The 21,426-nt window shown below is 58.6% G+C and overlaps 1 protein-coding gene across 6 annotated transcripts; it reads right to left on the bottom strand.

The window, feature by feature from the left end:
* Nucleotides 1-330: 330 nt before the first annotated feature.
* PNPLA6 (patatin like domain 6, lysophospholipase) lies at nucleotides 331-21,348 on the bottom strand. 6 transcript variants are annotated; one of them, XM_028093137.2, is made up of 34 exons: nucleotides 21,281-21,348; nucleotides 20,041-20,246; nucleotides 19,628-19,715; nucleotides 19,373-19,455; nucleotides 19,106-19,203; nucleotides 17,016-17,156; nucleotides 16,764-16,923; nucleotides 16,348-16,428; nucleotides 16,003-16,131; nucleotides 15,567-15,647; nucleotides 15,306-15,468; nucleotides 14,994-15,077; nucleotides 14,594-14,703; nucleotides 14,301-14,468; nucleotides 14,136-14,213; nucleotides 10,469-10,674; nucleotides 10,109-10,240; nucleotides 9,904-10,027; nucleotides 9,383-9,496; nucleotides 9,049-9,124; nucleotides 7,146-7,289; nucleotides 6,908-6,971; nucleotides 6,484-6,652; nucleotides 6,098-6,280; nucleotides 5,792-5,910; nucleotides 5,454-5,610; nucleotides 5,052-5,168; nucleotides 4,895-4,964; nucleotides 4,340-4,456; nucleotides 2,221-2,522; nucleotides 1,298-1,414; nucleotides 976-1,072; nucleotides 749-858; nucleotides 331-633 (listed from the first exon to the last, which is right to left on the bottom strand). In XM_028093137.2, exons 2-34 carry the CDS (start codon nucleotides 20,065-20,067, stop codon nucleotides 559-561), a joined length of 3,984 nt encoding a protein of 1,327 aa, XP_027948938.1. In that variant the 5' UTR covers nucleotides 20,068-20,246; nucleotides 21,281-21,348; the 3' UTR covers nucleotides 331-558. The 6 variants fall into 6 exon arrangements, with proteins under 6 accessions (XP_027948938.1, XP_027948939.1, XP_087873604.1 ...); XM_028093138.2 differs by having other exon boundaries at nucleotides 7,146-7,286; XM_088017478.1 differs by lacking the exons at nucleotides 19,628-19,715; nucleotides 20,041-20,246; nucleotides 21,281-21,348 and adding an exon at nucleotides 19,752-20,002.
* Between the last annotated feature and the right edge of the window lie 78 nt (nucleotides 21,349-21,426).

Genomic DNA, 21,426 nt, shown 5'->3' with positions numbered 1-21,426 from the left:
TATAGGAAACACAAAGCACCTGCACACAGTAAGACCAGTCGAGCACAGAGGCTGTGGAAACCTAGTAAGGAAAATGAGGGGTGCCGGGGTGGGCATCCAAGAATATCTGTGATCTCCAGAAATCCTGTGGTCTGAAGCCAGCACTGAGTGAGGCTATGGGGCAATTCTGAGAGAACACTCACAGTGGCGGAAGCTAGCTGGGCCTGAGGCTGGGCACGGCATGTGGGTACTGTGACAAGCTCAAGGCCGTTTGGGCCTCAGCTTCAGCCATCCTAGTCACGGAAAGGGGGGCGAGGTGACCCTCCGAACCCAAAGATGACACGAGGCCGCTTCCAAGAGGGAAAGGTTTATTGGGAGTGACTGATCATGGTCATCAGTGCAGTGCGGCCCCTCCCCCTGGGGGCAGGGCAGTCCAGTGTGTGGGCCCCGGGGGCTGGGGTCCCAGGGGGACCCAGGAGGGTCGCAGGCATAGCAGCAGGCAGAGGAGTGAGCCACCCTTACAGGGCTCAGCCCCGGCCCAGCCCCGGCCCAGCCCCAGGGGGACCCCTCTCGAGGTCCTCAGGCCTCTGCAGCTGAGCTGGGAGGGTCCAGGGGCAGACAGTGCCGGTGCCGGAGAAGGGACTTCTCCTCCTCCTGCAGGGACAGGAGCGCCGCACGCACACGTCACACAGCATGGGACACTGGTACTTGTGCATGTCTCCGCCGTGTCACCCCCACCCCGGGGAGGGCCAGGGCCACCCACTCTCACCATCTCGGAGGCAGTGCTGGGGCTCGCACCCTCGGGAGAGCCCCCCTCGTCCCGCGAGCAGTCAGGGCCTACGTCCTCCTCATACTCGGTCAGGCAGTCCGATTCCTCCCCTGGAGTCCGGGAGCAGGGCGAAGTGAGGGGGCGCGGGCTGGCCCGACATGTCCAGCCACATCCCGCAGATCCCAGCTCCATCCCCACCCCCCTCGAAGCTGCCCTTGGCCCCTCACCATCAGCACAGCCGTCAGAAACGTAGCTCGTGGGGGGCTCAATCCGGGACACGATCTCCGCCAAGTCGGTGAAGCCAGAGCTGGGGAAGGCCAGCACCTGTGGAGTGGCGCGGGTGAGGATCTCAGAGGTGCTGCGGGGTCCCGGAGTGTCAGGGGCTGTGGTGTCTTGGGGGCCCCGAGATCCGAGGGGCAGCTCTCTGGTCTGAGGGGCTCTGCTAAATCCAAAGAGGTCTGGGGTCATCTGAGTTTTGGGGGTGCCTCAGCCAGGCTGGGGGAAAGCTCTGTTGTTGAGTGGCCTCACTGGGGTAGGTCCCAGGCTTACATCCGCGCGGCGGCTCTCGTTGAGGTCGGCAGATCGCCGGTCCGTGAGCATCTTTTCAATGATGTCGCCCCGGCTCCAGCCCCCAAACACAGCCTTCCCGTACTGGTAGCCCACATCCTGCGGGAAGGGAGGGGGCTGGAGCCGGGCCTGCAAACGCCCCTCCCCTCATGTTTTCTCTGCCTCCCCTTTTCTGCTTATTCCATTCTGCTAACTCTTCCTTGGCCCCTCAGGAGCCTGACGCTCTGGAGGGAGCTGGCATCTGAGGCTCAACTTATTTCCGAGCCAGCCACGTGTAGCACACCTGTCCCCGAATTCCTCATCCTGTGCCCCTGCCAGGCCTGACCCATCAACCTCTCCACATTCTTTCCCCCTCAGCCCCATGCAGTGTGCCAAGTGCCAACTGGCATGAGACCACAGTGCGTCAGCTTATTTCAAGGTCTGCAAATACACAATACCGCGCAGCCATCACCATCTCCCCAGCCCGTGACAGACATCACTAATCCACCACGGCACACTTCAGCTCCTGATCAGTTTCAGCTGCCGTGGGCTGGGACGCATTTTTCAGATGAGTGGCGCGGCTCGCGCATGGCTCCACACCGGCCATGCTTGTGGCAGACATGACTAACGGATCGCCTGTTCACATTCCCACCCGTGCGTGCGCAAACGGTGTTAGAAACCTCTCATGTGCTTCGGGCAGTGCAGCCAGCACCTAGCAGGAAACTTAGTGCTTACACAGCACACGCACAGCCACGTTCCCCTGCCACACTCACCGCAGGCATCACAAATCAATTACCATTCTGCTCCTCCCGGAGCCCATTTGGGAATGGAGCCCTACAATCTCTCCCCTCGGGTCGCTCTGGGCTTTAAGTAGTAAAGCTTTGCCAGCCCACCACACCGGCACCGTGCCACTCCCACCCGCTCACATAGATCTGGTCGAACTTCCCGAAGTCCATGGTCTTGAAGCAGTCGATGGGCGGGCGCAGGTACTCGCAGTAGGAGCTGGACTTGACGACCTCCAGCTGCCGCACGCAGGACACATAGGCCAGGCGGGACTGGATCTCGGCCATGTCTGGAACCTTGATCTTGTCTGCCCAGGGGTTTAGCCGCTTCCACAGCAGCCACCAGCCAGACAGGCTGTCCCCATAGGTGCTGAGGTCTGTCTCATCCTGGCTTCCCACATCGATGGCGATGACTGTCTTGGCACCCATACTGCGGGCGATGTCCGCTGTGGGGCGGGGGGTGGAGGGGGGAGGGTCAGCAGGCAGCTCCCCACCAGGGCTCAGGGCAGGAACGTTCAACCCAGTCCCACAAACACCATCATGCAAATGGTCACACACAAAAAAACCATGCAAACAACATGCCGGTATGCAAAGGGCACGGACTTCCAGGCCTGTGATGTTAAGGAGGTGGGGTCCGACGGTGGAGCTTTTAGGTCTGGGGTACTGGGGCCAGAGGGATGGGGCCGATGGAGGCAAAGGGACAAAGTTGCTGGGAGAAGAAGACACCAGGTCAGACACATGGGGGGACAGCGGGGTGGAGGAAGGGGAGTGCTGTGAAGAGATAAAGGGCGGTAAGGGCACCAGGAACCAGAGACACAGGAAGTCAGAGAGGCAGGGAGCCCAAGCAGCAGAGGCGTGGAAGTCAAGTCACAAGGGAGAGAAATGCAGGGAAACAGAGACAGCAACAGAGATTTTCGGGGGAGAAAGAGATCAGAGATCTGGAAGGAGAGAGAGTCTGGGGGGACATTTGGGGCTGAGACAGGGACAGAGAATGATGACCAAGAACAAAGACATTCAGGGAAACAGGACAGAGGCGTGAAGGGCAGGTGATGGCCCCGTGAGGTGGGTGGTGTGTCTGTGGGTTTGTGTTTGCATGTCCGTCCGTGTGCCCCACGGAGGGTCCCTGAGTGGGTCTGGGAGAGCCTGGGGGGATGGGGACAGGGTCCTATAGCCAGGCCCAGCACAGGAAGATACCCGAGTCTCCAGGAGACTTTGCACGAGTCCCTCGAGCTAATCTGTGTGTCTAGGAACATGTTCCCACATCTGTGTGCCTGCCCACATCTCTGTTGTCTGTGTGTGTCTCCTGCCTGCGTGTGAACATGCACGGTGTGTCTCCTGCCTGCGTGTGAACATGCACACCTCTGTGTGTCTATAGCTCTATACACACACCAGGGCCTGAGTACACTTCCGTCAACACATGTCTAGATCAACCTGCGGATCTGCATACACCTGCTCACGTGTGTGCGGCTGTTAGCATGTGCATCCGTACAGAACCTGCAAGGCAGGAGCCTGCAAACTTTTTCTGCAAGGGGCCCAAGAGATAACTTTGGCTTGGCAGCCGAGTGGCCTCCCCCCGCAACTACTCAACTTTGCCCGTGTGGCACAAAGGCGGCCACAGATGAGATGTAAACGACTGGGTTTGGCTGCGTGTCAATAAAACTTTCTTTACAAAACCAGGCAAGGGGCTGGATTGGCTGGAGTTGGCTGATCTCCGGCCTCCAGGACCGAGAGTGTGTGTTCAGCTAGCACACACGTCTACTTGTCTGTGCTCGCCTCCGGGCACGCGCGAAATTTTCAGTGGCACAGCCGGCCCCCCTATCGCCTGCACACGTGAGGTCAGCAGATAGGAAAGCTCTCCATGGACAGAGAGGTACCCGCCGTGTGTGTGCACACGCCTGTGCACACCTGAGGCAGCACGCGGTGTGCACGTGGACAGCCTGATGGGCAAGGACACGCGCCCGATTTCGTGGGCACAGGGGTCTGGCCACGTGCACGTGTGGGAGTACGCTACCCGCACTGTGAGCAGCCGCGAGAACGCGTGAGCCCAGACGGGCGTCCCACGGTCCCCTGCGTGCTCCTTTCGTACGTGCTCCTGTGCGCACGTGCGTCTACGTGGATGCGCCTTCCAGCTCCACACACTTCTGTCCTCGGGCGCTCCCACGTATCTGCCGCTGCGTGAGCGTGCGCGCGCGTCCTCCCGGGCGCCTATCCGGGCGTGCGCCTGCGCGTGTGCGCGCGTGCGGGCGAGCGGGCAGCCACTTGCCTGGCAGGTTGTTGATGTAGCCGCCGTCCATGAGGAGGTGCCCGTCCTTCGGGTCGCACAGCGGCGGCAGGTAGCCCGAGAGCGTCATGCTGGCGCGGACGTACCGCCACAGGGAGCCTGCCCGGCGGGACACACAGACACAGACACGCACAGACACGCTCAGACAAGCTCGGAGGCCCGGCCAGCCCGGTGGGCTCGCTGACCTGGCACGTTGTTGACATAGCACCCGTCCACCAGCAGGTGCCCGTCCTTGGGGTCGCAGAGCGGGGGCAGGTAAGGGCAGTAGGAGGCACTGGCCCGGACGTAACGCCACACGCAGCCTGCGGGGACGGCGTGAGGGGGTGAGGCGCCTGACTCCTCCCCCAGCCCCCCACCCCTGAGAAGAGACATACCTGGGGCCTCTGGGGCATTAGTGGGTGATGGTTAGTGCTCGGCAATCGGGCCAGGGTGGACGGTCACTCATGTTAACAATGTCCCAGATGCTTGGCTGCCCTCCCTGCACCCCCTCCCCCCACAGCCGCAGAGGTCGCTGCGGGGCTGGCTGGGGGCACCTACCATCTTTGTGGACACGCATGGCCGAGGCGGTGATGTCCGTGGTCACGTTGAAGTATGGCAGCCACAGGTCCTGTGGGGACAGGGACCAAGCTGGGAGAGAAGTGGGGACTCCCGCGGGGAGCGGCGGGGACAGGGCAGGCGAGGGCGGAGGGCACACCTCAATCTGCTTGTCCTGGAAGACCCGGTGGATGCTGCGGTTGAAGGCCGACCCGGTGAACATGGAGGTGACGGGGTATGTGAGGTCCAACACCGGCTCCATCACTGAGGTCATGCCCTAGGAGCGAGGAGACCGGCTGGGGTCGAACGGGAGTCACTTGGGGTCACTAACGAGGTGGTCACTGAGAGTCCTGACTGCTCCAGCCAGGAGGGCACGGGGTTGGGGACTAGGGTCACTAACCAGGAGGTCACAAGAGGCCGGCGAGGTCCTGGAGGTATCGCCATGAGAGTCCAGGAGGGGTTCACAGATAAAATCAGGAACAAGGCAGAAAAAGCCCAGGAGCCCCTCGGGGATCAGGTTTCAGGGTGCTCCTGCGGTAGGTGCCCTCCCCACCATACACACCTTGGCCCACTCCCGGGCCCGCTGCTTCGTGCGACTGGCGCTCCGCTCCTCTGCGTACAGGGCCCCGATGAAGGAGCCGATGGACGTGCCGCCCACCAGGTCGACAGGGACACCTGCCTCCTCCAATGCCTTCAGCACGCCGATGTGTGAGCAACCCCTGCAAGGGAGACAAAACCCAGGGACCGACTGGAGACCCCCCCCAGGCCCCGCCCCTCCCCCCCAGCTCCCCCCTTCACCCCCCACCCCCACAGGCAAGGAACGGAGTGCCAGCCCCACCCCTCCAGGGCGGCTCCGGGAAATAAGCCCCACCCCTCCGGCACCCTGGCCCCGCCCCTCACCTGGCCCCGCCCCCGCCCAGCACCAGGGCGATGGTGTTGCCAGTGAGCACACGCGCCAGGCGGGAGAAATCGCTGTGCCGGTCAGCGCGCCTGGAGAAAACCTTCTCGTAGAGCTCGTGCTGGGATGCAGGGGGGGACAGAGAGGCGACGCATGAGGATGGGGGTGCAAGAGCCAACGTCTGGACCTCCACACCACCGCTCCTGCCCCCACGCGTCTCTAAGCCCACGGCTACAGCGGCCCTGCTCCCGAACGGTCCTAGAGGCTGGTGGTCCCTGGGAGGGCTCCTCTCCAGGCGCGGCGCTCACCAACTTGGCAGGGCTGCGGCGGGAGAAGAGGCGGCGTGGACAGCGCAGATGCAAGTGCCCCGAGCACCAGCTGCGCATGTTGAGCCACTCCACGGTGCGCGTGGGGCCTGAGCCCTCCTCCCGGTGCAGCAGGACCAGCTGCTTGAGCGCGCGCACGGCTGTATTCTCCAGCATCTGCTCCAGCTGGGGGGGAACAGAGAGTGGAAGTCACTAATCCTCGGTCATGACCTCGCCGCCACCCCCCCACCCCCCCAGCCCCCGGCTGAGCTTGGGTTTCTGCTTGCCTAGCCCCACGGTGAGGGTGCACGGGGCCTGCTGCAGGCACCGGAGGGCAGAGGGCGAGGTCCGGGGGTGGGGGGAGGGGTCACTGTGCACGGTCTCCGGACCTGGCCGAGAGTGGGCTCCTGGTCGCCCAGGCCCACGATGAGGATGCAGTCGGCCTGGCGCAGGCAGCGGACGGTCCAGGGAGTCAGCGATGCGTCAGTCTGGTAGAGCACAATGCGGTGCGCGTCCTCCTGCTGGGCCAGCCATCCTGACAGCCGGAACTCTTGGATGCTGGGACAGGGGTGGGGGTGAGTCATCCCAGGGGGCTGGGCAGGGGTCCCACACCTCCCAGAAACCATGTAGTTCCATTACTGGGAGGAGAGAAACTTAGACACCCAGGCCCCCACATGTCCATGCCCCATGGTCTCCCACTGACTGAACAGATGGGGCACATGCTCCTTGGTTCCCAGCCCAGGACTCAACCAGATCTGAAGGCATTCTGGGCTTCAAATCTATCCCCCACCTCCTCAAACTCCGAACACATACCTATCGAGAGCAGAAGCCCCCAGGCGGGCCCGGATGATGTCACTGTTGAGAAGGAGTGTGGGCCCTGGGGATGGGTGAGGATGGAGAGTCAGACACCCAGGCCCAGAGACCTGGGGGCCTGTCCCGTAATACCCCCCACCCCACCCCCACTGACCACAGCCCTGCCTGCACGTGCCCCACCCACACTTAGACCAATGGCCTGTTCTCACCACGCCCCCCCCCCAAGCCCCCGACTTACCGATGGCTTGCAGAGCATGCTGCAGCTCCAGAGTAAAGGCCACCATGGGCACCTCGGCACACACTGGCAGGACTGCCACCGTTGCCAGGTTGCTGGCTGGGTTGGTAAGCTCCGAGTGAGGGGGGACACCTAGTCCCGAGCCTGCTGAGACCCCAATGAAGGAGATTTGCTGTGCAATCCTGCGTCTGGAGAGGTAGACCTGCCTCCTCCTCCTCAGAAATCCCCACCCTTCATCATCTAACTGAGGCTTAGTGAAGCCACGGAAGAGGTTGTGGCCTCAGTCCTGGACCCACAGCCTCACCCCATCCCCTGTCTTGGTAAGACCTAGCCATCTGACCTTCAGTTTGGGGCCTCATCTCAACGGGATCCATTACATAACTCTATAAGCACTCCACTGTGCCTGTGGGGACAGATCTGTGCCCCTACCCCATTATGGCCTTGGTGCTTCTAGCCACTGAAGGAACTTGAACACGAAACTACACAGAAACAAATATATTTTTGACCCATCTGTTGCTTCCCAGCTTCTCTACTAACATTCTAGACCAAGCCTTCACCCACCTCTCTTGCCTGGACCTCCCACTGGCTCCTCCCCTCCAGCTGCTTCCCATAACAGTCTGAATTAAGCTTAAATGTCTTTCTGGGGCTCCCAGCCCCTATGTGACCTGACTCCTTCCCCCCATTTCTCCCCCTTACTCACTTTCCTCCTTGAAGGGCTTCAAAACCACAAAACCCTGTGTGTGAGGCCTTCCTAGTTCTCTTCAGTGCCACGCCCTATCTCATTTCTGTCTCTGGGCATGTCAAGTCCCAGCTCATTGTCCCCAGAAAAACCTCCCTCCCTCCCTCCATCACACTCCATCAAGACCTTCTTTTGTTTTCTTCGCTGTATGTGTCAGGTTGTGACGTCACACTTTTTCTTCGTATTTTTCAATGTCTTGCTTGCCAAGCTGTAAACTCTTCTAGGAGCCTCCCGTCTTGTGCACTCTCCCCAGCCCCCCAACACTGGCGCCCAGCACAGGGCCTAGTACATATTAGGTGCTCCCCAGAAAATTTTTCTGTATCTCATCAACAGAGAGGCACTCAGGGGTCCGAGATCTTAACGTTTCTGCCAGCAAGACTGCCCCACAATTGTGACAAGGGTGGACCAATGGCCTGATGGAAAATGAACGGGCATTTGTACACATGGGCCAAGACTGGGGCGGGGGGGGGGGGGGGAATCTGTCAGAGAAGACCCTGAGCATGGGGGCAGTCCTTAGCCAAGGCTCACCACTGCCCCTACCATCCAGGTGTCAAGGCCAAAGGGGCAGAAGGCCCTAAAGGGAAGGAGGAGCAGCTGGGCTGATTCAGGGTCGGTTCTCCCTTACGTAGAACCTCTGGTCCATATTTCCACGCATCTGAAGTCCGACTCCATTCCCAATGTGCCCTAACTCAGCAAGCTACACCTTCCTGCTAGTCAGTAACTTCAGAAGCCACTTCCCAACTTGGCCCCTAGCCCCCAACTTCCACCCCACGGACTTCAGTTCCCAGCATACTCTTCTGGGACTCCCTCGCCCAGTGTGCTCAGGATGTGGACTCCAACCCGCCCGCAGGCCCTGACACCCAGAACCAAGTTCGCCCTTAAAGATTCCGCCTGTCGGCAACAACTGATACTTTAGATTCCATTAAAAGCATGGCCTGGGTCTAAGGCTCTGCTTCCCGGCGTGCCCAGGACCCCGAACCCCACCCCCCAACCCCGCCAGCAGGCACCGGAAATCAGATCCCACGCCTACTTTAAGCTCCACCCAGCGCGTGGTTTATACGCTGGACTCCACTTCCCAGCATGCCCAGGGGTTCGGGCTCCCCCTCCCAGCGTGTTCTAGGCGTCGGACTACAACCCCCAGCATCCCCGGGGACAGCCGGCTCTCACCTGGGAAGGGTCCTTGCAGCTGCTGCAAATTCCCTAAAATCTTCTGGCTTAGCAGGTGGATGAGGCGAGTTACGACCTGGGGCATGGGAGGCCGTCCAATGAGACGAGAGGGGCAACTGTCTGAGTTCTACTTTTCCCTCCTCCTACCGAGGTGCCTGGGTCCCCGTTACTTGGGTCCCGCTCCCAAGAGCCCTGCTCTAACTCCGGGGCTTCCGCCTCCTCCCTGCTCCCTGGGGCTCTATCCCCCACCCCACTCTGTCCCCACTATTAGGCCCTGCCCCCTCGGGCCCCGCCCCCCATGAGGAGACTAGCCCACACAGCTTCCGAGCCATACCTGAGGGTATCGACGTTTGATGTGGCCCAGGGTGCCCTCCGGGAGTTTGGCCAGTTCCGTGTCGCGCACAGCGTGCACCGTCGTGGCACGAGGCTGCCGTGTCAGCGCCTCCACCTGGGCCCCCCCCCCCCAGTGCATGACCAGGGCTGCTTGAGCCGGGAGGCCCCAACAGGAAACGGGGAGCCGACCGTGGGTAGAGACGAGGCGCTACCGCCCTGCCCCGAAAGACCCCCGATAATGGGTGGAAATCAAACCCCACTACTCATTAGGTCTTCGGGGAGAGGGAGAGGGTTAGGGATCTATGCCCGGCGGGAGGCGGGGGGGGTTGTCTCCTCTTCTAATAGAGGTCTGGGGCCGGAGTCTGATCAAGACTCACCACACAGAAGGGTGCCCCCTTCTGCCCATGGAAAGGACTGGGCTTGGCCCATCATATTACCCGGTACGATGTGTTTGTTGGGAGGATTGGTGGGGGGAACCCGTAGTGGGAGTGATCAGAGGGCAGTGGGTGGCGCGGCACTCACCACGCCAATGAGGTCCCCGCGGCCGTACTCGCCCACCAGCTCCTTCTTGCCGCTGCCCCGCTGGATGACGCTGCGCAGCCGCCCATTGAGCACAATGTAGGTGCAGTCGGAGCGGTCGCCCTGCCTGGGGTGGGGAGCAGGTCAGACAGGGTCAGGGCTGGGTCTCGGGCAAGGCTCGAGCTGCAAGAAAGGGCAAAGGCTGCACCTGTACAAAGCGCGTCCTGCCTCCACAGCCGTCCAGTCGATGGCAAAGTCCATCTGGCGCACGAAGGGCGACATCCTCGCGGCCACGGTGTGTGCGGCACTCAGCACTACACTGGGCTGTGCTCGCATGATCCTGGAGGGGAAAATTAGGGGTGCATGAGCTGGGGGGGGTGCCCTGGAACATTCCTTAGGAAGTGAAGTGGGTGGACGACAGCCTGGCGGTAAGATCAGAAGGGCTCAAAGCTGCCCTGGAGAGACACTGGGCATCCAGAGGGATGACCTCTGCCACAGCAGAACGGAGTCAAGTGGGGGCCCTCCAAGTGCCACTCCCACCCCCTGGGGGGGTGGCGCCCAGCCGTACTCATAGAAGTCGGACTTAGAGATCCTCAGGAAGGTGCAATCACGCTGGGCTCTCAGTGTGAAGATGAGGGGCTCGCCTGTGAGCACTGCCAGCTGCCCCACCAGCTCCCCAGGTTGTGCCACGAACAGGCACACATCCTCTGCCTTGTCAATCATGCGCTGGTAGACATGCAGGCAGCCCCACAGCACAAAGTGCAGGCTCACATCCTGTGGGGCAGAGGCAGAGATGGGCACAGGGGCAACAGTCCCAGCCCCCACCCAGCTCAAGGCACCCAAAGGAAAGGCTAAGAAAGGAAAAGTTGAAGGGGGGAGTAAAGGCTTTGGATAGCTCTGAGCTGCACAGCATACGTATCTAATTCCCATTCGGCACCCAGAGCGGACATTACTAATGGATTACCAAAATCTGAGCTCAGATTAAGGCCCAGAAATTTTTTAATAAAGGTTTTATTTTACTTTTACATAACCTCTATGCCCTCTATACTCTATACATGCGTCTTCCTTCAGCTCAGGTCATGATCTCAGGGTCCTGGGATCAAGCTCCCTGCTCAGCAGGGAGTCAGCTTCTCCCTCTCCGTCTGCCCCTCCTTCCTCCTCCCTGCTCGTGCTTTCTCTCTTTCTCTCTCAAATAAATTTTATAATAAAGAAAAGATGCTCAAAATCATCAATTACTACGGAAATTCAAATCAAAACCATGAGATGCTCCTGCACACACTAGGATGACTAGCATCAAAACATGTTAGGATGTAGAGCAATTGAAACTCTCATCACTGCTGGTGGGAACATAAAATAGCACCGGGGCGCCTGGGTGGCTCAGTTGTTAAGCATCTGCCTTCGGCTCGGGTCATGATCCCGGGGCCCTGGGATCCAGCCCCATGCTGGGCTCCCTGCTCCGTGGGAAGCCTGCTTCTCTCTCTCCTGCTCCCCCTGCTTGTGTTTCCTCTCTCAGTGTCTCTCTGTCAAATAAATAAATAAAATCTTTTAAAAAAATAAAAAATAAAATAGCACCACTGCCTTGGAAAGCAGTCTGGCAAAAGTCAGAAACAGTTCACAAAAAGTTAAACGTAGGATTGCCCTGACCCAGCAACTTGACTCCTAGATATATACCCAAAAGAAATGGAAATCTACATCCACACAGAAATTCATACAGAAATCTTCGTAGCAGCACTGTGTGTAATAGCCAAAAGGTGGAAATCACTCAAGTGTCTATCAGATGAAGAATGGATACACAAAATGCAGTAGGCCCACACCATCGACTATTTCATCACAAAGGAGTGGCAGCGACACACACTACAGTGCGGATGAACCTTGAAAACATGATGCTAAGTGAAAGAAGTCAGCCACCGGGGGCCACATCCTGTGTGATTCCGTTTATGTGAAGTGTCCCAAACAGGCAGGTCTACAGAGACCTAAGATTAGGCGCTACTTACCGCTGAGGTGCGGGTTAGGAGGCAGGAGGGGGACAGCTAAAGGGTATGAGCCTTCTTTTCAAGGTGATGAAAGTATTCTTTCAATTCAAAATTGATAGTGGTGATGGTTGCACAACTCTGTGGATGCCCTAAAAACCACTGAAGGTATTATGTAGATACAATTTTATGTGTGTATCTGCATCTGTATTTTTTCCCAGGTCCCTTGTTCCACTCCCTGTTGACTTCCTTTTGTTTCCTAGAGATCACATAATCCTACTCCCACCACAGGATATTTGCACAAGCTTTCCCTTTGCCTAGAAAGCTCTTTTTTCCCCCTTGCACCTAGTTAATTCCTCCCCATCCTTCCTCCTTAGCTGGAAGTCACCTCCTCAGAGTTGCTACCCTGCCTGAGCCAGATTTTGTAAAGCCAAGAACGTCTTTTATGTGTAAGCATGAAGCACGGACGGTTTTACAAGAACTGGAGTAATTCTTTGAGTGCAATGTCGGTCAGAACTGTGGGCTTCCCAAGGGCAGGGATCTTGCTGGTGCTTCCTGCCTCTGCAGCCCCAGGAGACACATACACGTGCTGTAATCTTCTAAGACAGAACTTCCAGACTCCCGTTTGGGATATGAATGGGAGTTACTAATATTAAGCTGCCATTTGTCATCAGATTGGCAAGCAAGTCTCTTCACAGCAGGACTTCTCAGAGCCTTGAATATGCTAATGGTGTTCACCAAGAGCTTCCACAAAGGGATTAAATAGCCAACATTTCCCAAATCTGTTTGAGCACAGATCCTTTGTTTGTGATACAGGTGTTCCATGAAGCACACTTTGGGAAATGTCTGTAAAGCAGAGCTTCTTAACCTTGGCACTATTAACATTTGGGACTGAATAATTCTGCTGCGGGGGGCTGTTCTGTGCATTCTTGCATCTCTGGCTTTTCGGGGGGCTGTTCTGTGCATTCTTGCATCTCTGGCTTTTACCCACTAGATGCCAGTAGCACCCTCCCAAATCAATAAAAAAATGTCTTAACATTAGCAAATGTCCCTGGAGTGGACCCCAAATGAAAAACCACTGGTATGAAATTTTGGAGGGAGGCATAGCAGATCAGTGTCCCTAACAAAGTTCTGAAGAACCCCCCAGCAGCCTCGAGTAGCTGCAGACCAACCAGTCTGGTCTGTTAGCAGGCCAGGCTGGGGCTAGGTTGAGGCCAACAGAGTCTCCCAGACAGGCAGGGCCCAGGGGCCCACCACAAGAACCATGGTGTGACGATTCTTCCGCCCCCCAAGTACCACGATTAGCTGGCAAAAGCCTCACTCAACTTCCTCTATAGGAAGGAGCCCACCCCTGCAATGAGCAGCTCCAGGTGACAGCTCATGCAACAGACCAAATGATACAACAATATCCCAGCCAGATGGCAGGTGGGCCACTCCCCCCACCCCCGCCCCAAGCCCAGGCCCTCCCTCCCCCTCCCCTGAGGTGGGGCTGCAGTCTTAGTGCCTATGTCACGTCGCCCCCCAGTCTCCCCATGAGCTGCTCCAGCACCTTCCGAGCCTGTCACCTCTGAAAACCTTAAGCAGTTCAGAGCCACTCTTCAATCCCAGTGACAATTCTACCAGAGAGTTACTGTTATTACCCCATTCCATGGATGAGGACGCTGAGAACTTTCTCAGTGATTTGCCCAAGGTCACAGAGGAAGTCAGGGTGGAGTGTGATCACAACTCTGCCCCCCACCAAGTCCAGAGCCCTCCTCCTCCATACTTCCAGACTGTGAAATCACGACCAGGTCTCAGTTTCCCCATGTGGACGACAGAGGGATTCATGGGATACAATCTCCTACAGTCCCGGGTGCTGCCAGGAAGCACTGAAATCCAGCTCCAGGGACTGGTGCACAGCCTCCGGGTCCAGATTCTGATGCATACACACTTATCGCACACCCATCCCAGCAGGGACCCAGGAGGAGAAGCAGATAGTACGTCAGAGCATACTGCAGAACTGAAAGGTCAGAAAACGGAAGTCACAGGAAAGGCCAGAGCAGGTGAGAGAGACCGAGGGGCTGCGGTCCTCGGGTCAAAGTTTCGAGGATTAGAGAGGAAAGGTCACTAGGTCCAGAGCGCAAAAGGGATCAGAGTATATCATCTAGGGGCAGGGATGGAAATCACACGTTTGAGACAGATCTACATGTAGGGTCGGGGTGAGGTTCAGAGGTCAGAAAAAGGTCTCGGGTGGGAGCTGCATTAGAGACCAGGGGTCAGCCTCACCTGGTCCCCCTGGCGGGCAATGATGGTGCCAGCTTTGGCATGATGCAGCAAGACTCGGCTATTCAGGAGGGCGGGGTCCTGGAGAGAAAGGGGGCCTGAGACGGGCCCCTGTGGGCCTCCCCGTCCCCCACCCCACGTCCCTCCTGGAGCCCCGCGGCCACCCACCTCAATCCGCATCAGTTTCGCCAGCTCTCGTTTCGCTGCCTCAAAGATGCTGCTTGTCTGGCGTCCCTGATAGGGCCCGAAGGGGCAGCCACCGGTGGTCAGCTCGTCCTCACAGTAGCTGTGCTCACAGGCACCCGCTGGCTGCTCCCGGGGCTCCTGAGTGGGGGTCTGCACGGGACAGGGCTTGTGACCTCTGTGCTCCCACCTGACCTTCTCTCGGGGATGCCACCGTGGGCCAGGCCAGGGTTGTGGGAGGTCTCTGGGGAGGGGAGGGGGCAAGGGCAAGGCCTTACCCGAACGGGAGCTGCCTGGGGCCCCCCTGAGGCCTCTTCCTGCAGGGACACGGAGATCCGGCCACGCTCATACGCCATGTCGAAGTCAGAGCGCGGCCCACCCTGCAAGCCTGCAGTGGGCAGGAGATATTTTATAAAAACAATAAAGATGAGAACGACCCCAGTTGACTTATGTGCCAAACCCCCTACCTGCGCAGATGTGACTACTGCATTACAGCACTCGCCCTCAGAATCCTTCTTAACCACAGCTAGGAAGACACCATCTCAATAATTACCCACAAAAACATCACAAGAATACTGCCAGTATTCCCACTTCACAGATGGGAAAAATCAAGGCTGGTATGTCTACAGGCAACCCAGAAGCCCGATGGCCTCCCCCCCTCCATCTGGTGCCCCAAACCTGAGATGTCCACTGGCATGGAGATGCAGCGACTCAGCAGGGGGGCAGAGGGAGCCTCCAGGGATGTGGGCTTCACCGGGTCCCCTGGGAGAGACACGTGGTCAGGCTCCTGCCCCTCAGAGCCTAAAGCTAGGATCACAGGGTAGGGAACTGAGCGGGGTCTAGAAAGGGGTCAGCTCACAGTCTCTGAGACCTGGGGGACTAGGAAAGTGATTCTGATGGCCCCCTGGGGCCGAGGCCAGGGGTCTCTGGGGGACCAAACAGGAGTCAGACCTGGGGTCCCTGGGAAACGGCTGGGGTCATCTCTGATACCTGCAGGTCCAGGTAGTGGGGCCCCAGTGGGGTCAGGCGGCCGGCCAAGAGTCTCCCTAGGTTCCTCAGTCGCTGAGGTGCTGACCACCCGCTTGGAGCCACGCACAGGGCTGGTGCGGGCTGGGAGGCCAGGGCTGGGGAAGAGGCGCAGGGGCTGGATCTCCTGGTGACAGAGAGTCCCCTTGTGGTAGGTCCTGGGAGGCATGCATCCCACCCCCACCCTCCCGGCTCCATGTTCCCTGGGCCCCCTGCAGAACTCACATGGCTAAACAGCTCATTGGTCAGACCCAGGTAGTTGTGAAGGGCCAGAAAGGTGACCCGCTGCAGCCTCACCATGATGATCTGTGGCCAGGGAGAAGGGGGGGTGAGACACCGGGTAACGAAAATCAGATAACAAGAAGCGGAAGAAAATGCAGACTAGGCATTGAGGGGGGTGGAAGTGTAGGGAAGGTCAAGGCCAGGAGCAGTAAGGGGCTGGCCGTGGGCAGAGGGTGAGCCAGGGAGAAACCCACAATCAGGTGGCAGAAGCCTGGGGAGAAAGGGTGGAGGCAGCTAAAGGGAGGGGACAGGGGCCCCCAGAGGTCTGGCTGCTCAGGGCTGATAAGCACAGCTTGAGCGCCACCTGGCTGCTGAGCCCCAGCCCGCAGGTGCCTGGGATGGGCGGGGGAAGGTGGAGGGAGGCCAAAGGCCCGCTGACCTGCACCACCCGCACCAAGCTCTCGGGGTACTTGGTGAACACAGCAGAGAAGGCCTCCACGGGCAGCCGCAGCACTGTGGAGTCTCGGGCTGCCCGGGCAGACACAGTCCGCTGGGGGTGCTGGTGGCCCTGTGGGTGTGAGGAGAACAAGCAGAATCAAGATCAGGGGCTGTGCGCTCCCTTACTGCTCCCCAAGGCCTTCCCAAGGCCAGTTCCTTGTGAGACCACTGGCAGCATCCAAGGGGACTCTGGGAGATTGGGGCCCCCCAGGTGACCCTCTCCAAACCAGCCCACCGACTGGGTCCTCATACCCAGCTTGCTAGTCCCCCAAAACTAATCACTTACGGTGATGACATCCAGGATGCTCAGAAGGCTGTTGACACTGTCCCCAGGGACCACTTCCTTCACCACACACTCCTTCCCATCCTGAGACACGGGGCGGGGGGGGAGGTTGACTGGGGCTGTCCCCCCTGCCACCTGGCATTCCACCCCCTGAGCATGCCACTGGCTCTGGACCTCACCACCCAGTGATCACTAACACCCTGATCCCCAAACCCACCAAATCTTTGGCTGGCATCCATTTTCTGGCCGTCATTAACCGTAACTGCTGACCACAGAGACCAACTCAACACCCTTGCGTGTTTGTTCCCAACTTCTGCCTGCGCATCTCAAAAGTCCGCGAACCCCGCTGACCGACAGCAACGCCCATCCCAGTCCCCACTCCCCATTCCCCCGTGGTACCCCACGGTTGGTCCACTCACCGGCCCTGGCAGACAGAGCTCCAGCAGCCCATCCTGCACCACGTAGATACTGGCGTCCGGCTGGCCTGGCCGGAAGACGTAGTCCCCCTGGCTGAGCCGCTGGAAGACCATGTGTCGGCAGAGCTCCAGGAAGAGAGGCTTCTCGAAGTGGCCCAGCACCCTGTTGGGTGGGGGAGAGAGGGGAAGGAATGCAGGAGGTCAGGTGAGCCCCCCAACTCTGCAGCCGTCCCTCACCTGCACCCCAACACTGACCGGACATTCTTGAGCATGTAGAGCACCTCGGAGGGCAGGTGGGAGTTAGCCAGGTCACCTTCCGTCAAGTCAGCCTCGAGCACTGCAGGTGGGGGCTCCTTCCGTTGCAGTGTTGGTGCCTCTTTCTGGATACGAAGGATCCTGGGGGGAAGAGAGGGAGCAGGGAGCAGGCAGAGAGAGGGAGAGGGCAGACCTGAAGACTCCCACATAGCCTTTCCTCTAAATCACAAAGAACAGCGGTCAGCAAACTCTGGTCCGCAACCTACTTCCGTAAATGAAGTTTTATTGGCCCACAGCCGTGTTCGTTCATTCACGTTACCTGTGGCCGCTTTCACTCAACGACAACGCTGAAAAACCGTAACACAGTCGTATGACCTGCAAAGCCTAAGATGTTTACTAACCTGATCCCTTACAAAAAAATTTGCTGTCCTCTGATGTAAAATCCTGAGATCGCCTCTTTGCTAATCATAAGCTCCTGAAACAGACCCTGTAGTTAGGCACACCGCTGACATAAAATGAGGCCTGACCCCAGAAACTGTACCTCCATTCATCACGGGACCTCTGAGACCTTCCTTCCTAGCACAGACCGGACCCGGAGATAGCCTCCCCAACACAAGCAGAGCTCCGGGGTAGCTTCCATCATACGAGGAGACCCCGTCAGCTGCTCGGATCTTTGTAAAGCACCCTGAGCTGGCCTTTCCTTTCAGATCTCAGAGAACCCTGAGATGACCCCTTCGATAGTCACAAAGACTCCTGAAACAGCTCTCATTGTATGTGGAGAGCACAGATAGTGCTCTCTGCTGCTCATAGACCCGGAAGAGCCCTTCCCTGCAAGTCACAGGTACTACTGAGATAGCCCCTTCCCGGTCACAAGCCCGCTGAGATAGGACCCTCTGGTGTAAACACTCCTGAATTAAATTCCACGATATAGACAAATCCAGATATACCTCCTCTTCTGATCAAAGAGATCTTGGGCTAGCCCTCGCCCAGTTCAGAGAAAGCTGAGATAGCCCCCTGAAGGTCATGACAACATCAGTGTAGCTCCTCGAGGCTATGCACACACTGACACAACCCCCGTGAAATACACAGACAAGAGATATAGAACATCAACTGATCATAGAGGCCCTAGAGCTAGCCCGTCTACTGAAGTCACAAAAAGCCATGCGATGACACATCTGCTGATCATGGACAGCCCTAGGATGACACCCTCAGTGGGATAACCCTTGGTGTGAAAACACTCTTGAGACAGACCTTCAAGTACATTCCGGGAGGGCACCTGGGTGGCTCAGATGGTTAAGCGTTTGCCTTTGGCTCAGGTCATGATCCCAGGGTCCTGGGATCGAGTCCCGCATCCGGCTCCCTGGTAGGCGGGAAGCCTGCTTCTCCCTCTGCCTCTGACTCTCTCTCTCTCTCTCTGACTCTCATAAATAAATAAATAAAACATTATTTAAAAAAAAGTACATTCTGTGATGTCTGGAGACCAACCTCATAGCCAGCTTCCAACTTAGAAAGATCCCTGGGAGACCCTTTCTCAGAGACTCTGAGATATCCCTTTGCTGATGGCATGGAGCCCTGGGATGTCCTTCCTATGCTTCTTAGAGCAAGAAGATTCTTGAAATGACTCCTGGAGAACACAAATGCCTAAGATAGCCTCCTTAGTGTGGGAAGAACTCCAGGGTGGGTGACATAGAGAGGTGCTTTCCCACGTAGAGAGATTGCTGAGATAACCCCTCCAGGAGATCACAGAAACACCTGAGTTAACCCCAACGAATCACCTACTGTGTGGGGAGACCCATGAACTGGCCTACACGGAGAGCCCAGACGGAGACTCCTGACCCTATTATTACAAAGTATCTAAGATGCTGACTGACTCACAGACACCCCGTGGTAGGGGGAACCTCGCTGAGATGTTCTCAGAGCTGGCCTGTCTAGTGTGAGAGAGTTCTGAGATAGCCCCTCTGATGTGGGAAGACTCCCCAAACAGTCCGCACGGCTCAAGGAACCCTTAGATACACCCTTTGGTGTGGGCTGATTACTCAAAGGGTCCCTGAGATAGCCCCCAGTGCCAGGTACACCCAACACAGCCTTACTTCTTGGCAATGTTGAGCATCTTAAGTTTCTTCTTCATGCGTGGCCGGGAAGTGGTGCAGACGGAAGCATCCACCAGGGAGGAAGTAGATTGTGATACCTAGAAAGAGTAAGGATGGGGGATGGGTGAACTGCCAGTTCAGACCAAGGGAAGAAGGGGCCAGATCCAGAGGACCCTAGCCAAGGAGGACGGACTTACTAAGACGAGTAAAAAGGAAAAGGCAGAACCTCTGTGTGTTCAGCGGGGACCCCGGGGGTCCTAAACTCACCTTCCGCATAATCTTCCGACCATAGAAGAGCACTTTGTCCCTCTTCCGGAATCGATACCGGGGGCCATCCGGTGCTGGCGTTTCTGGGGATAAGTGGGGAGACAAACACTCTGAGCTCTGCGCAGACCCCACAAGGCCAGAGAGGAGAGCACTGCGTGCAGACTCCCGTTACGTCCCATCTCTACTGCCTCAGGAACCCGGGCATTTCAGCTCCCCACTCCGCAGCCTCCCCGGAGGGGCCCTCTGGGTCCTCACTCGGCACTCGCAGCCTCCGCACCAGCAGGAGGATGAGCACGGCCGTGACCAGCACCGCGACTCCGGCCCCAATCATCACGCCCAGCACCTGCGGGACGAAAGGCACTGGCTGCGCATCGCATACCCGGCCTGCCGAGCCCTCCCCGGAGGCGGGGACGCCCCCGTCCCCATCCCATTCGGTCAAGTCCGCCGCCCCCGAGGAGGTCACAGTCGGCTCGTGCCTCGACGTCCCCATCCGCAGAATGGGCCGCCGCTGCTCCCTCCCCGGGGGCGCAACTCTTTCCGGCGGCTCCGCGGCCCGCGACGCACGCCGGGAAACGTAGTTCCGTCTGGACAGTTCTCGCGGGACCGCGATGAGCGCTAAGCATTTCGGGAATTGTAGTCCCCACATCGCCTCACAAAGCAATCTTTACCATTCCCGTTTGCAACGGAGCCTCCATCAGTTGCTTCAGACTGGGCGGAGGTCTGGTAGCCCGGAGTCCTGGGCAATAAGAAGCAGCAGGAACCGGTGCAAGTCGTCACTCTGGGCCCGCCTCTCCCCTGCCCCTACCGCGAGCCTTGCCCCCTTCGTACTCGCCGCCTGGATGGCTTCACTGGCCTGGGGACGGCTGGTGAGGCGCTGCAGAGCAGAGGGGTGGTGCAGGGTGACCTCGACACCCGGGCTAGGGAGTAAGGCAAGTCCCTGGTTCCCTTCACCCACACGCCGAGCCGAGCAGACGCCCCACGGGTACAGCCCCACCCTGGGGCCAAAGGGCAGCCGGCCGGATACCCATAGTCAGCAGCCTGCGCACGGGTTCCCGAAGAGCCCGCCTTCCTCCCGCAAGTGGCCCTCTCCTAGCCTCTGCCCTGAGGGATTGATCAATCCTGACCCGGCAGACGTTAGACCGCACCCCTCTGCGAAGACTGGACGCCCCAACCCCAGGGAAACTGGGGCCTTCAAGCCACGGGCCCTGCCCCTGGGGAGACCCACGGGCGGGGGCGCTCGGGAGTGCTGCTGTAAACTCCCACACAAGGGATCCTGGGGCGTTGCGGAGGTCTCGGAGGAATCCCGGGACGCTCGGCGTGGGGCGGGTTCGCAAGGTGGTACTGGCTGATGCTAGATTTACCGTCACGCATTAGTAAAGTTACGGGGGTCTCTGACAGTGTGGTGCATCACTGGGACTCTCCGAACGATGCTGGCGCCATTACTGGGAGACGTAACCAGGGACGCTGGGATTACTGGGGATCACTGTAAAGTTGCTGAGAGAGTCTCAGGAATACAGCACTATTCCTGGGAAAACTGGGAGGTGGGTGGGCACGTCCCTGGGGTCGTTTGAGCAAGAGCCGGCCTAGGAATGAATGCTGGAATATTACTGGGACTTTTCTTGAAACCTGAGAGTATTTCTGGCACCGCTAGAGTGCTAACGGAAATTTGGGGGAGTCACTGGGCCCTGGAAGTATTACCTGGAAAATTCATGGGGAGGACTAGTCCTCTTCCTCCCTAGCGCGTACTTGGCTACCGGCGCGGAAACACCTGCCGGGAACTGGGGGGGATGGGAGCATCACAGAGTCGGGGGCTACCGGCCATCGGAGGGCAGGTCTTGGGAAAGCCGAGGACTCGCTAAAGACCCCCGAAGGGACGCCTCTGCGGGGCCGACGAAAACCCGGACTCACCCACCGGGCCGCAGCCGGGGTCCACTCTGCGCCAACACCAGTAGCTTTCCGCCCAGCGCCGCGGGCGCGGCCCCTTTAAATTATTCGCGCAAGCCGCGCTGCAGCCCCGCCCCCCACGTGTGTAAGGTCTCGCACCGCCCGCCACG

The sequence above is a fragment of the Eumetopias jubatus genome, unplaced genomic scaffold, assembly GCF_037043125.1.
Source record: "Eumetopias jubatus isolate StellerSeaLion01/CBP00866 unplaced genomic scaffold, mEumJub1_p1.0 scaffold_1, whole genome shotgun sequence".
NCBI lineage: Eukaryota > Metazoa > Chordata > Mammalia > Carnivora > Otariidae > Eumetopias > Eumetopias jubatus.
This window is presented reverse-complemented; position numbering and strand designations above follow the sequence as displayed.

Excerpts from the sequence above, each read along its gene's own strand:
- PNPLA6 (XM_088017478.1), bottom strand. The coding sequence starts at position 19,995 with ATGCTTAGCGCTCATCGCGGTCCCGCGAGAACTGTCCAGACGGAACTA. Across the intron at positions 16,924-17,015 it reads TACATGCTCAAGAATGTCCG|GGTGCTGGGCCACTTCGAGA; the intron begins GTCAGTGTTGGG and ends CCCACCCAACAG. Across the intron at positions 14,469-14,593 it reads CCCAGGCAGCTCCCGTTCGG|ACCCCCACTCAGGAGCCCCG; the intron begins GTAAGGCCTTGC and ends TGTCCCGTGCAG.